At 46.8% G+C, this 14,122-nt stretch overlaps 1 protein-coding gene across 1 annotated transcript in view; it reads left to right on the plus strand.

Annotated features, from left to right (window-relative positions):
• TRPC7 (transient receptor potential cation channel subfamily C member 7) overlaps positions 1-14,122 on the plus strand; it is a gene marked incomplete at both ends in the record, with an annotated part of 110,571 nt that overhangs the window by 16,582 nt on the left and 79,867 nt on the right. Inside the window, one exon of the mRNA XM_080914411.1 lies at positions 13,173-13,355. Coding sequence (XP_080770537.1) covers positions 13,173-13,355 — 183 coding nt within the window. The remainder of the gene's footprint in view (positions 1-13,172; positions 13,356-14,122) is intronic.

Raw genomic sequence — 14,122 nt, forward strand, 5'->3', positions numbered from 1 at the left:
TCCTCTGCAAGAGCAGCCAGCTCTCTTGACCTTTGAACTGCCCCTCTAACACCCACAAGAAGATTCAAAAACCAGATTGCATATATTAAATCAATTCATACGTTTTACAGTTCCTGGAATGCATTGATCCGGAGCTAGAAGATACAGATGAGTAAGTTTGGTTTGTTAAGTGTCAAACAGAATGCAGAACACTCCTGCAGTGCTTTAAATGCAAAGCAGAGAATGCTGCAGGAGCCCAGGGCATCAAATAGTGGGTGTCTCCAAGGATGCAGGACAGACATCCAGGAAGTACCTTTCCGGTACTTGTGAGAAGAGTAGAGTCCTTGGAAGTGACAGGAAGGGGTGTGGGAGGCACAGCACGGCCCTTCCTCAGGGATGTCACACACCCTGCTTTGCCTAAGTTGATTTTTGCTCTTTGTTTTGTCATCGGAGGGTCCCATGTGTTTATGGCTACGTTGTCATCTCACTATCCGTCCTTAATCAATAACATTCTTGGAAATCACAAGCAATTTTCAGATGTGCTCCTACACACATTCTGTCCCTAATGGCTCTTCACGACGACTCTCACACACATTCCTTATTGTGACTCTGTAACCAGGTGAGACACAGCATGACACTCTCTAAGGCTGGTACCTGGTGACGCCAAGTTCACATTAGTGCCCGCCTGAGCCATTCTCACCAGACACAGTTGGTATATGGTGCATAGGCCACATTTGCTCTTTCAATTTATCTGAAAGAAAAACAAAATCTCAAAATTGTCAAATTCCAAGCACAAACAGCTGAAACATGACCAGGAAAGCAGCCTAGGGGTTTCCATCCCCATCAGCCCTTTGTGTTCAGTACAGGTATCCCAAAGCCAAACAGGGAGGGATTAAAAACTGCAACACACCCAAATTTTTTCTAGTTATAATGTTGATGTATGATTGATATAAAAATGCATTTGTATGCAAGAAAAATCATTTGTGATCCTATCAGATGTCAGTGTGATGTCCCCAGCGTATCATGCACTGAGCTCCCATTTTTTCGCACATAGATTCTTACAACATAATGTGTCCCCAGTCATTTTCCTGCATCCTTACCACCAACTATGACCGGGCGGTCCTTCGGCCTCCATGCCACGACGGAGGGAATGAGACCTCTCTGTGATCCAATTTCCGTTTGCTTCTCCAGGCGAACCTCTGTCGCTCTGTCTCATCTAGCATGACCCAATGCAGATTCCCGTAGAAGGGTCTCCATGCCCTCAGCCCGGCTTCCTCCACCTCTAAAACGGGACGACTCATGTGTCCTCCTAGGCTCAGCCTTCTACCCTTATCTCATCCAGGGTGGCTTCCTCAACTCCCCAAACACGGGCTGACCCCATCTTTGATAGTGATGTATGAATCACCCAGTCTGTCTTTATCTATCAGCTATTGTCACAGCCGACTGTGTAACAGCCACCTCCACACTCAGTCCTCTGCAAATGAACATAACCCATGTTTACAGGTCAGGGCGGAGAGGTGGCTATCCATGGTGGATAGCAGTGGGTGGCAGTGTTAGAGGGACCAAGACACAGCTCCACACTGCCACCCTCAACAGCCTGAGTTTACTTGGATTTGGGGAGAACCTGACTCAGCCTATATTGGGGTTTGTGACTTCAACACTAAAGAATATCAGGATTAGCCAGTTCAGTGAAGTGGGGTTGGCAGTTTTATCAAAGATAGTTCATTATAGGCTTTAGCATGAACATTAAGAGAAAGATCCTCAGAAAGAAAACCATACCTCAGCAAAGGTGTTCACTTCTCAAAATCATGGGCAAAAATCAAGATTACCCAAGTTTGGGTACAGTCTCCTCAGGAATTAGAGCGATTAATTGTCTTAACATTAGCCATATGAATACTTTTAGGAACTCCTGGAGTACATCTCAAAAGGTTACTAAGAAGCCTCCACCCACCTTTTGACAGAAGAAATGGGCGAGGTGGATTCAGAAATGCCGTGGGTAGAATTATAATTTAGTAAAGTAACCTATGAGAGCTTAAGCATATGTCCTTTCCTGGAAAATGGGTCTCTCATGAGATACAGAGGCAAGAACGGGTTTGTGGCTAAGCCAGGGGGAAAAGACAGTTGTTGGTTACACTGAGATTCTGCTCTGTTGAGGCAAAGACCTCAACTAAACTCCAGAGTTTGGGGGTGGGGCTTCCTTCTCTTTTCTCATGTCAACTACATTTCCCTGCCTCTAGACACATCCTTCTCTTGGTAGCAATAAGACACTCAGGGGGACAACAGAGAATGTCTGATGTCCCCAGGCCTAGGTTGGAACTCCGTGGCTGCCATTCCCACCCCATGCTGTCTCCACTGACCACAGTGGGAAAGGTGGGGGTGGGGATTCTTCTCATGAGACTGGAAGGAAGGAGAGTTGCTAAGTGACGCCCAGCCCAGCCTGCTGCTGAAGCTCCAAACCCCCAATCCATCGGCAAACTCTCAGCTCCATCCTGCAAAGACGTCCACAGCCCGATATCCTTTAACCCCTTCACCGAGTTTGCCTGGTTCTGGCTCCCTTCATCTCTCCTCTAGGACATGGGAACAGCATCCTCATTGGCTCTTCTGCTTCTGCTTTTGCTCCTCGAAATTCACTCCACCCTAGCAGCCAGACTGATCTTTTCAGAGCATGAATCAGATGGTGTCTGCTCTGCTCTAAGGTCTTCCAATGACTTCCCATCCCCCTGGAGGGAAAGGAGGACAGTTTTCAGAGCCAATGTTTGGACATCCACCATCTGTTCACCCCTGCTCTCCTGGCCTCAGCTCTCCCCAGTTCTCTCCCTTGCTCACTTTGCCCCCTGTCACTGCCCTCCTCACCAACCCCTGACTGACACACTCTTTCTGCTTTGCAGGCTTCTTTCCTGTCTGGAACACATCACAAATTTGCATAGCTGTCTCTCTCACCTCCCTCCGCTCTTCATTCAAAGTCACCTCCTCAGGGAGCTCCTGCTTTACCAACTGTGTGAAGCAGTGACCTCCCCAGGCAGCTCTCCCCATCCCCCAGTGAAATTCGAGGTCCACAAGAGCGGCCACTTGCCTTGCTTATGGCTGCCTCTGGCATGCAGTGAGTGCTTGGTGGCTCTTTTCTCAGTGATCATTTAACACTCACCACATAGAAACTAATCTAGCAGTGAGACAATGTCTCTGTGGGCAAGGAGAACCCCATTTTCACTCCCTGTAGCTCCAGTGAAAGGCAGCTCAGTGAGCATGCATTGGGCTGGGTAGAACCTCTTTCCAAGAAGACATTCCTGGAAGTCACTCACTTGGCCTCTGGGTTAGTAAACTCTTACCCAGTTTCTGACTCCTACCAATAGTGTTTGTTTGAAAGGAAATGTTTTCGCAGGAGTTAGTGACAAGCTGACTGCAGAACAATTGAGCTCCACTTTCACGAGCAGGAGAGCTCACCTTCTGACTCACCACAGGGCTTCCACTGGCATCATTCCCTTTGAAACACCAGCCTCACAGGGGCAAGGTACACTTGCCCACTCCAGGATCCCAGCTAGTGCTTTTACTGAAAATGCTTGGTTCATCTTCAATGACTACACGAATGGCTGAGAGAATCAACCATGGGTGGCTGTGGCTTGGCTATGCCACTGGGTAGAAGCTTTGGCAGGAACCAGGAGGGGGCCACTTTGAGTTTGGCAGCATCTGGAGCTCTCTCGTCTGCTTCAGCCACAGCGGGACAAAAAGACTCTAAAAATGTGTTTGCTGAAAGCTACCCTGCTGACTGTGCGAGCCCTCAGGGACTGAGCTGGCACAAGCGGTATTGCCACAACCTGCCAGGCTGTTTCTCTGTGTGCCTGAGGAACAAGACACAAGACCCCCAAGCCACTACAAGAAGACTCTGGGAACCTTCTGTTCATCAGCCCAGTGCCATATCTTTCACCACGAAGACAAGGATACGAGTGGAGAGGAGACCCAGGACAGACAAAAAGTGAGCCATGAGATTAAAAAGGATGTGGGAGCAGATAGAGTGGGCAGACTACCACGTGCTACCCCAGCTCTCGGGACGGGGTGCAGGCACTTTTGGGAGACTTGGGACCTTGGGAAAAACAAAAATCTCCCATTCTTTTAGGAAATGTGTGTCAGCTTCTGCCCAACACACCTGTCAACGTGCACCCCACTAAATCAAGTATGACATAAAATTGCCCATTAGCTCATCCCTCTTCACCCCCTCATCCCACCTTCCCCTGGGTGTGTTCACACAGGATCCTGCCTAGAGTCTCAGCACTGCTGCCTCGAACACCAGGCCCTTGAGGCCCCTGAACACTGTTGCTTCTTCCTACTGTCAGAGAGGTGATAGGGGCTTAGACCATGTGCTAGAGCAGTAAGTGTTGCTATGAGCACCTACCTGCACAGGAATATGGACATCTGAGCTTGAATCTCGGCTGTCAGCGAGTCTCTCTCTGGACTTCAGACCCCCATCCAGGAAACAGAAATGTTAACAGTATCTACACTCTAGGTTTCCCATGCAAATTTGATGAGCTCAATATGGAAGGCAACCCAAGACTTGGCACACGGCAAGCGTTGGATAAATGACAACCAGTTGTAACGACATTTGGAATACGTATACCTCTTAAAATTGTGTCTCTCTTAGTCTATTTCATACTTTATAATAGGATGTTACAGGTTGGATGAATGACAAAGAAATATTAACCGAAGGCTGGAAAGACCAGTGCTCGGGTGTGTGCATCTGGTAGACAGCCTTTTCCTGCTTTGTCCCGTAGTGGGAGGTGGAAGTACTAAACAATTCAAAAGAGAATAGAATTCTAAGTGTGGTTTTTTAGCTCATGTCCTAATGTATCCCCCACTCCCAGTAATGACCTTAGTCCAATGACAAGGGCAGGGCTTTACTGACTTAGTGACTTCTTATCAGGCTCTAACCCTGCCAGACTGGCAGTTATGTTTCCAAGATGGGAGCTTTGGGTAACACATGCAAACCATGGCAATTAAAACCCAGCTTAGGTCAACCCTATGTGGAGGCAGAAGAGAGGACCTCTCATGAAGACCATCCATCTTTCCATGTCGACTTATAATCCTTAGTCACAGCTTAAAGCAATCATTCTGCCATAGGGTGGGACATAGTGTGACTAGAGAGGACAGTGTGCACACAGTGGGGTGTGTGTGTGTGTGTGTGTGTGTGTGTGTGTGTGTGTGTGTGATAGAGAGACAGAGTATGTGTATGTATGTGTGAGTAAGAGAGAGTGTGTGTGCATGTATGCATGTGTATGCGTGCATGTGTGTGTGTGCATGTGTGTACAATAAAGGACCACCAAGACAGAGAAGAGGCCCAGGGTGGGTGGAGAGGTGTGGGCTGCAGGACTGGACAAGACATCCAGGTTTGGAATCACTGCAGCAGCAGCAGAAGGGTCGGGAGCTAAGGCAAGGCTCTGCTGGGAACTAACTCTGCAACACAAAGCCAAGGAGCATCCTTGCTCTGAGTAAAGATTTGTGAAGTGTGTGGTCTCCTGTACAGACACATGAGCAAACTTGGTATCTGAGTAATACCCACAGTCTGTGCACACTATCAGGCCTGGTCAGAGTCACCAACATCTAGCCTAGCCCGCACGGGCCTGGCCCTCTCCCAACAGGGCCTTTGCAAGCCCCTTTCTCTAGAAAGTTCACCCCTGCTATGCCTCACACCTGCCTCTTAACTTCTTGTCCACAGGTCTCAGTTCATCCTCTGTCTCCCCTCCCCCAGCATGCCTTGAAAGCCCTGGTGGCTATACAGGAATGTGTCAGTGGAATGCCCAGCTCTGGCCCAGGGCACTTTCTGCTACCTTGTGGTCTTCATTTGGCTGCCAGTAACTTGAATGCAAGGGTTATGTTTTACTTAGATATATATTTCCGGTGCCTGGCACATCATGGCTGCTTAAATATGCTTGTGATATCAGAGGCTTTCCCAAAGAATACCAGGATTGTTTTCTTAAAATGCAGCTCCATCCCTAGGCAAACCTCTTAATATGACAGAAGACCTTGATGGCTAAGAAAACCATCAAGCTCAGTACTCTGTTACTTCTGGAATTTCACAGATGTGTTGCTAAGCTAAGAGCCCCTCTCAACATCAGTAGCCGCCAAACAAGTAAATTAAAATCCAGGTGGGAAACCAAAGCATCCGCAGAGGCCTGTCAGCCCCGCCTGGCACAGAAGCCATGCCTGTGCCCAGGGTCCTGCATCCAGGGTCCTGTATCCGAGTTGTGAGCTATCAGAGTTCTTTCCCATCTCCACGCTCCAAGCTTCTGACCTGTGTTTGCACTGTGCACTCAATGGCTTCACTGCAGGAAGCTGAGTCCGTCCAATTCAGGTGTTTGTCTTTGTCTGCTGTATTCAGAGAGGCCCTGGAAGAGTTAAAGCAAGAGAGACAAGAATCCTTGTTGAAGATTGCTACAATGTTGACAGCCCTTGCTGATTTACTCAGAATCTCCACTTCAGTCTGCTCAGACAAACAAAGAAACAAAGAAACCAATTCTCATTCTAATAATAAGAGCCAGGCTCAGGTTCTTGCCCAGCATTCCCCATTCATCAGCTTATTCCAGTTATAATTAGTAAGAACTCTGCCTTGTATATTAAATCTTAGCACACTCTCACCCATCAAGCAACTGAGAAGTATGCAGGAGGAATAGGCACCTTTCCTGGGGTGGCTATAGGGTCTAGCCTGTGTATTACACACCCAGCACCAGGGTGCCTATTTCTCCTGCCTCAGCTCACCAAATCCTCACACTATCATCAATCAGTGAGGCTTCTCTGTGATCACCAGGGGAACCAGGGTCTCCCTAGCCTCTCTGAACCTGCACTAGAGCTTCAGACTGCTCCCAAGCACTCTAATCCACCCACCCACATTCATCTCCCCTACCTTCCCATTCATTTGCTGGAACAATCCTTTGGTAGAGCCCCCCCCCCCTTCATGCTGTCCCTAAGAGATGCAATGCCACCACCCCTTTTCTGAAGAGACATCTCCCTAAGGACACAGTTCCCTTGACAGCTCTTGCCCCTGACAGTGTCCCCAGCACTGAACCTGGGGTTGAAACTGCCATCCCCTTGCTGTTCCTTATCACACCTAGACCTTTCTCTGCTTCTCATCCCAAGAACGTCCATGCCTGACTGGCAGGTCAACAGACAATCTCACCCTTTGCTGCTGTCTCTGTTGACAGTGTGACAGCATAACACACCGTGGGGCTACCCAGTCACTCTCCTGTGGTTTCATCTACTGCTGTTCACAGCTTTGGCAGTTCAGTATGAATGCATCACCCTTGCAGCATTCTATCTGGGTTCTGCTGACTCTTTTCCAATCTCATACTCTCCTGGTCACCACAAGCCAATCTGTGGTACTTATTTGTCACCATCAGTAAATGCAGACCCTTAAGCATGAAAGCACATCTCACCAAACTCTGACTGTGACCTCCAGTGTTTCTGTCTCCCTTAAGTCCCCAACTCTGCCAACACTGTCATCCTCAGGAACCCAACTCACTGAGGCAGCCAGCCACCTTTCCATTCTCCCCATCCTGCCTGTCTACCTCCAGAACCCAGGACTTGATGATGTTATCTGTCCACTATCCCTCTCCCTCTGAAATCTCCTCCCCTTGAACGATCTTAGGCTCTGTGAACCATCATTAAAAACACACCTCTATAGAATCCTCACCTCCTCTGCCCTCTGGATTTCTCTTGGGGGGGGGGCAAGTTTCTGCCTACTCTTTGCAGGCACCCAAAACAGGGAAATGTATTTAGAAAAAAAAAAAAAAAACAGAATCCCATTAACGACCTCATCTTGTATTTATTACCACAAACCTTGAATGAGTCCTTTTGTGGTCTGCTGTTGTTTTGCTTTGTTTGTTTGGATAGAGCCTTGGTTTTTAGCTGTTTGCTAACTCCTTATGCAGCCCCAGGCTAGCCTTAACCTCTGCTGCCTCCTACCTACCCTTCCCAGGCGCTACTGACCCATTCATTCTGATATTCTCCCCCAAACTATATCTGATCTCTTCAAATCTGAACCACATCTCTTATTCTCGGCTAACAACTTTGGTTTGTATTTAACTCAAAGCAAAATAATGGAATGAAAATATCTACAGCTACCAACCAAAAGTGCTCCTCCTGGCTTCACTTACACAATGACAATTCTTGTTACTAGAGATACGCAAAATGTAATTCTATCTATCTATCTATCTATCTATCTATCTATCTATCTATCTATTATCTATCTATCATCTATCTATTGATAGACATATTTCTCTGTGTGTACATCTCTATATACATTTGTTTTCTGCTTGTAGACTATGTTCTAACACTATATGGTATTAAACCCACTAAATCAGTCTAACGGCCTACTGCTATCATAGGCAACAATCAGCATAATTAAACTTCACTCAAGATATAGACTATTAATTCATCGAATGGGCAAAAGAAAGAAGGACAGAAGGAATAAAGGAAGGGAGAAAGAAAGTTACTTTGCTGTTGCTGTGATGAAATATCTTTTTTTTAAAACAACTTTATTTTACAAAACAAAGATAAATGTACAGATTTTAAGCATTGTTTAAATTTGCATTAAATTATACAATACATTTTTGTCAGTACTTTTTTTCAGATTTTAAAATAATTTTTACATAAAACTGTATGAATATATTTTTTAGTCAGTACTTGATTTTTTTTAAAGGTTTGATAGTATGCATTGAAAACTTAATAGTTACAATGAGCATAAAGTACATGTAAAACAAAATGTAACATGGAAATAGTCAAAGTTTTCTTGTTGTATAGAGTTTTTTTGTTTTGTTTTGTTTTGTTTTCTTTATTTCTTGGACTTCATACAGTCTGTGAGTTGTTTCTGGGGGAGTGCGAGCCTCTGGGGTTAGCATCCCATTATCAGTGACTGCATATTATGTCTGTTCTTTTGTGACTGGGTTATCTCACTCAGAATGATATTCTCTAGATGCAGCCATTTTCTTAAGAATTTGGTCAAGTCATTGTTTCTGGTGGCTGAGTAGTATTCCATTGTGTAAATGTACCACAATTTTTTGTATCCATTCATCTTCTGAAGGACATCTGGGTCCTTTCCAGCTTCTGGCTATTATAAATAGAGCTGCTATGAACATTGTGGTGCATATATCTTTGTTGTGTACTAAGGTGTCTCTGGGGTATATGCCCAGAAGTGGAATAGCTGGGTCTTCAGGTAGTATTATGTCCAATTTTCTGAGGTATAGCCAGACTGATTTCCAGAGTGGTTGTATTAGTTTGCAACCCCACCAACAGTGGAGTAGGGTTCCTCTTTCTCCGCAACCTCGCCAGCATCTGTTGTCATCTGAGTTTTGGATCTTGGCCAATCTGACTGGTGTGAGGTGGAATCTCAGGGTTGTTTTGATTTGCATTTCCCTGATGGTTAAAGATGTCGAGCACTTCCTCAGATATTTCTCAGCCATTCGATATTCCTCAACTGAGAATGTTTTGTTTAGCTCTGTACCCCATGTGATGAAATATCTTAACAAAAACAACTTAAAGAAGAAGGGAGAATTGTGGCTTACAGTTCCAGAGGGACATAGAGAGTCACAGCTGGGAAGACAGGCCATGGGCAGGCAAGGCAGGCTGGCCATGCTGAGTCCACATTCAGGAAGCAGAGCATGAACGGGAGCTCAGTCTGACTAACACCTCCAGTGAGCTCTGTCTCTGAAGGCAGAGATGGGGGAAAGAAGAAAAAGAAGTGACTCCCTTGGCCCTGTGCATCCTTTCCTCTTCTCTCCTTCACTCCACAACTCTAGAGACCCGTGTGTTCCACTGACTGCCCCGTGAGCCCCACTGGCTGTTCCATGTGTCCCGCTGACTGCTTTGCCTCTCTTTCTTCTCAACACCCTGTGGCATAATCCTCATGGTCTCCCAGAGCTGTTCCATCAGGTGGCTCATGACCTGGAGTTACTAACTCCAGGAACAAAATCTCATTTCTCTTATTTATGGATAATGAGGTTTCATGGGAGATCTGTGACTGCTGGGTGACATGTGGTGTTTAAGGCACTTCGGTTGTTACTAGAGCATGTCTTAACACAATCGGGCGTGGGGAAAACAAAAAGCTCCCTCCAGGCATAGAGCACGTTCATCACCCATCTTACCTCAGTGGAGGATTTCAGTAAACATCCCCTCGGTAACCAGGTCCCTGAAGGGAAGACTGTGGGAGTCGATTTGAAGTCCGCTCCCCTTTGAAATTTAATTTCTAGGATTTCCATTGAGGACTGAGTGTTAATTATCCTGAGTTGTGTGGGTGTCTCCATAGCACCGCCCTGAGAAAGTCACTCGACTTTTGTTCACTTTTGTCCCATCTGGGTAATGAGCTTCTCGCTTTCCTCATTTTTATCTGTCAGTCATTTTGACAGAACTGACAAGTTGAAGTTCTTCACCGACACCAGGAGAACCAATGGCTTACTAAAGCAGATGCTGTTAATGGCAGGCTCAGCACCAAACTTTCAGGACCAACGCAGACTGTCGGGTGGGTTCAGTTTGCTGTCTGTGTTGGGGCCAGAAATTCATCAGATTTCAAACCCATGTCACTTAAAAAAAAATCCCAACATGGATTCTTATAGATAGAAATACATTTGCTGTTATGTAAAAATAAAAACAAAAGACATTTTTTTAAAAAGCCCAAAGCAATATTTAAATGTATGACAAAGCTGGAGGATTAGGGATGCCAATCCTTGGCATTTGATGTGAAGCTACAGAAATGAAGACAAAGAATCCACAGAAGGACCAGTCCTATAAAATGATATGCTTATTCCAAAAGTAAATTATCAAATCCACATGCGTTTACAGAATTACCTTAACAAGTGGGAACGTGAGTTCACCCGGAGACTTGTATACTGCCATTGATAGTTGCTTGTTCTCATTTGCCAGAGGCTGGAAACATCCCGTGGCTCTGGCAAGTGAGTGGACAGACTGTGGTGGCGCCACAGAGTGGGTCCAATACAGAAAGGAATGAACTTTTAATGAACTGACGAGATGATGCTCAGCTGCTGCCTCGGTGACAGGAATGTCATCTGTGACTGTGGCCAGGCCGCCACAGCCGAGCCCATGCCTGGGGACATTGCTAAAAGGGACAAACCACCACATCAGAGGGCAACAGAGGCAATGGATGTAGACAACTGTGGCCGGAGTTCTGCTGTCAGACAGGAAATTGGGGTTATAATGGGAGTCAGGAGACATTTGGTTTTAAGACAAAACAAAAAAACAAAAAACCAGCATGTGTGTGCAGAGCCAGTAGGAGGTGGAAAAGCGGGCAGTGCAGAGGAGTATCCTTGAGTGGAGTGTCCTTGAGCGCTGTCTATTGTGAGTGAAGAAACTGGCTTAGGAGAAGCAGAGGTGACAGGTCCCAGGCTTCCTGAGTGCAGAGGCAGGAGAGGCAGTCGGTGTGGCTGGCGTTATGAGCGTGGGCAGCTTCTTTTCTGACAACAAACAAGGTCCTCTGCGACCTGAGGGGGAGAAGGCTGCACACAGCAGAAATGTATACTTGCCCCTGAGGCTCTCTGAGTCTCAAGGTTTCTCTGGCTGGAAACGGTGACAGCCCTTCTTTTAAAGGGTTCAGTAGGGGCTAAAAAGATGCCTCATTGGCACTGGGAAAGCCCAGCATCCAAGAATGTGACTTTGGATGATTTGGGTCAGGGTAGCTCCGTGCACACTCCTCTGGGCATCTGCTGCTCTTGGATGGAACTCTGAGGGATCCCCAGCCTCCTTCATGCCCACGGCGTTAAAAGGGCAGCTACGTCTCTCACTGGCACCTTCGCTATCTGCCTTGCTCCTTGAGAATGAGTGCGTGGTGAGTGGGTGAGTCCCGGGATGAAGAAAGACAGGATGCAGTGTTCATGTCAGCCCGGTCTTAGTTGCCCAAACCTCCCACACTCCCCGTGGACCCAGCACGTCAAGCTACCCAAGTTTTGCAGCAGCCATGTCTCCCCAGAGTTTCTGAAACTCTCTTCTTCTACCCAAATTCTGAATTAAAAAAAAAAAAAAACAAAAATGGAGCATGGCCATTCTTGTCTGAAAACATTTGCTTGATCCCTTTCCTTTCCCCAGCAAACAGGCACCCTGAGACCTCTGTGTGTAGCACAGAGTGACATTCTGAGGCGGCATCCAGGAAGAAGGTAGAAATCATTAACTGGGGGAAATGTCTGAGCCGCCTCTCGGCCAGGCTCCTGCCTATGTTCTGAGGAATCTGGGCTTTGGGAAGGCAAAGGTGTCCTGTTTGCCAACTGTGGGTTGTGAGCCTGTGGGTTGATGATAGTGATTAACACTGAGAGTGACATTTGACATGTGTGTGATTTCAGCTAAGAGATCCGAAAGGAAGTTTCAAGGGGAAATATTTGGGAGAAGGTGGTGTGCAGGTGACACAGATTTTTTTTTTTTTTTTTTTTTTTTTTTTTTTTTTTTGCCAACATTTTGCAGCACTGTCTGAAATTTTGAATTATGTTAGGAAGATAGACATGTCAGAACGTCACTAAGAAAGGAAGTAAGCCACTCAAAGATTTTCTGAAAGAAATACTAGAGGGTGGGGGGAGGACTGAGGAGCAGTTCATTAAAAAAGGAGAAACATTAGCAAGAGAATCAAGACCTAGAGCAGTTTTTCAACAGGCAGGGAGTGCAGGGGTCACAACTTGTTAAATAAATGTAGTTTTTAAAGCATAATGTTAGATGTGAATTATAGCTCATTTAAAATTTTATAAGCCAGTTTTGCAAAACATGAAAAGACATGCCCGTGTACATTGTGTGTTCCAGTTTAGCAAACTGGCCACAGCGTTCCAGCAAAGCCTTGCGAAGCAGTTCCTAGCGCTGACTGGAGTGACATTTTCTACAGTTCTCAGATCTACTCAGCCTTGGGCACAAGAACCCGATTCTTTGAAAGGGGCTGGAGAGGGTAGGGCAGGCTCACAGAGCAGCCAGGGACAGACTTACACGACAGATTCCTGAGCCCTAACCCTGAGAATTGGGGCTCAATGGGTAGGGTGGAGTATAGGAAGCCGGCTTCAGCACACACCTGAGGAGGCGGGAACCACTAACTCAGAGAAGGCAGGCCCGGGTGAGAGCGAGGGCCTTCCATCCTGGTGCCAGCACATGCCTGCTGACCCTCACTGCTGTGCTGAGCCAACCCGCGGGGCTCGGTGTGACCCACCCTGATTTCTTTTTTATTCTGTTAGAATGATTACAGGAAGTTATCTATGCAATGCAAGGATTTTGTGGTGGGCGTGCTGGACCTGTGCCGAGACACGGAAGAGGTGGAAGCAATTTTAAATGGCGATGTGAACTTGCAAGTCTGGTCAGACCACCACCGTCCGAGTCTGAGCCGAATCAAACTCGCCATTAAATACGAAGTCAAGAAGGTAAGCTCTCTGCCTTTCCTGCCTTCTTACCTGGCTCTGCAGTGCTGCCGGCCCAGCTTCGTGCTCATACGTGTTCATGTTCCCACAAAGTAACTGTGACACCCGGTCAGGGACCGTTGCTTTCTACCTGGGCTCCCAATCCCCAGCAAAGGAATCACAATCAGTCCATGAGAAAGCCTTGAGCCCGGAGAGCAGAAATCGGTCTCCAGAGCTGAGCGTCAGAACACACTTCCAGCAGGGCTCCCGTAGGCTAGCTAGCCAGCCAGGCCCACGGCTCACCGAGAAGCCTGTCACTGATCACTCGCTGTCTCTGCACTAAGGAGCTGGTTGTATAGAAAGCAGGTCGGAGAGAGGGCCAGGCAAGACCCGTGGACCTCAGAGGTTTAGCTTAGAGATGTTTCATTCCAAAGTCTCATTAAGTTCTTAATAGAAAGCACAAGTAGATGCCAGAGGGCAGGCTCACCCTCTCGTCAGTACACACCAAGGTGGTGACCATTGCAGCCCCAGCATCTCTCACATCCCCCGTCATACTTACACTGCTAGACTCCGTCTCAAAACAATCATTTTTAACCAAATGGTATTTAAATGGCCCAGTCTGGGCTCTGAACACTTCTCCTCCCTTGATTATCTAAACTGGGAGGGCAAAGAACATAAACCAGCCACCAACAAATGGCATGCACCTATGGGACTCATCTACAGAGGGCTTCCATGCTTTGTAAGGCTTTCTATGTTCCTACTTCAATAATCACCCTAAATCGGAGAAAAAT

The sequence above is a fragment of the Micromys minutus genome (assembly GCF_963924665.1).
Source record: "Micromys minutus genome assembly, chromosome: 1".
NCBI classification, from domain to species: domain Eukaryota; kingdom Metazoa; phylum Chordata; class Mammalia; order Rodentia; family Muridae; genus Micromys; species Micromys minutus.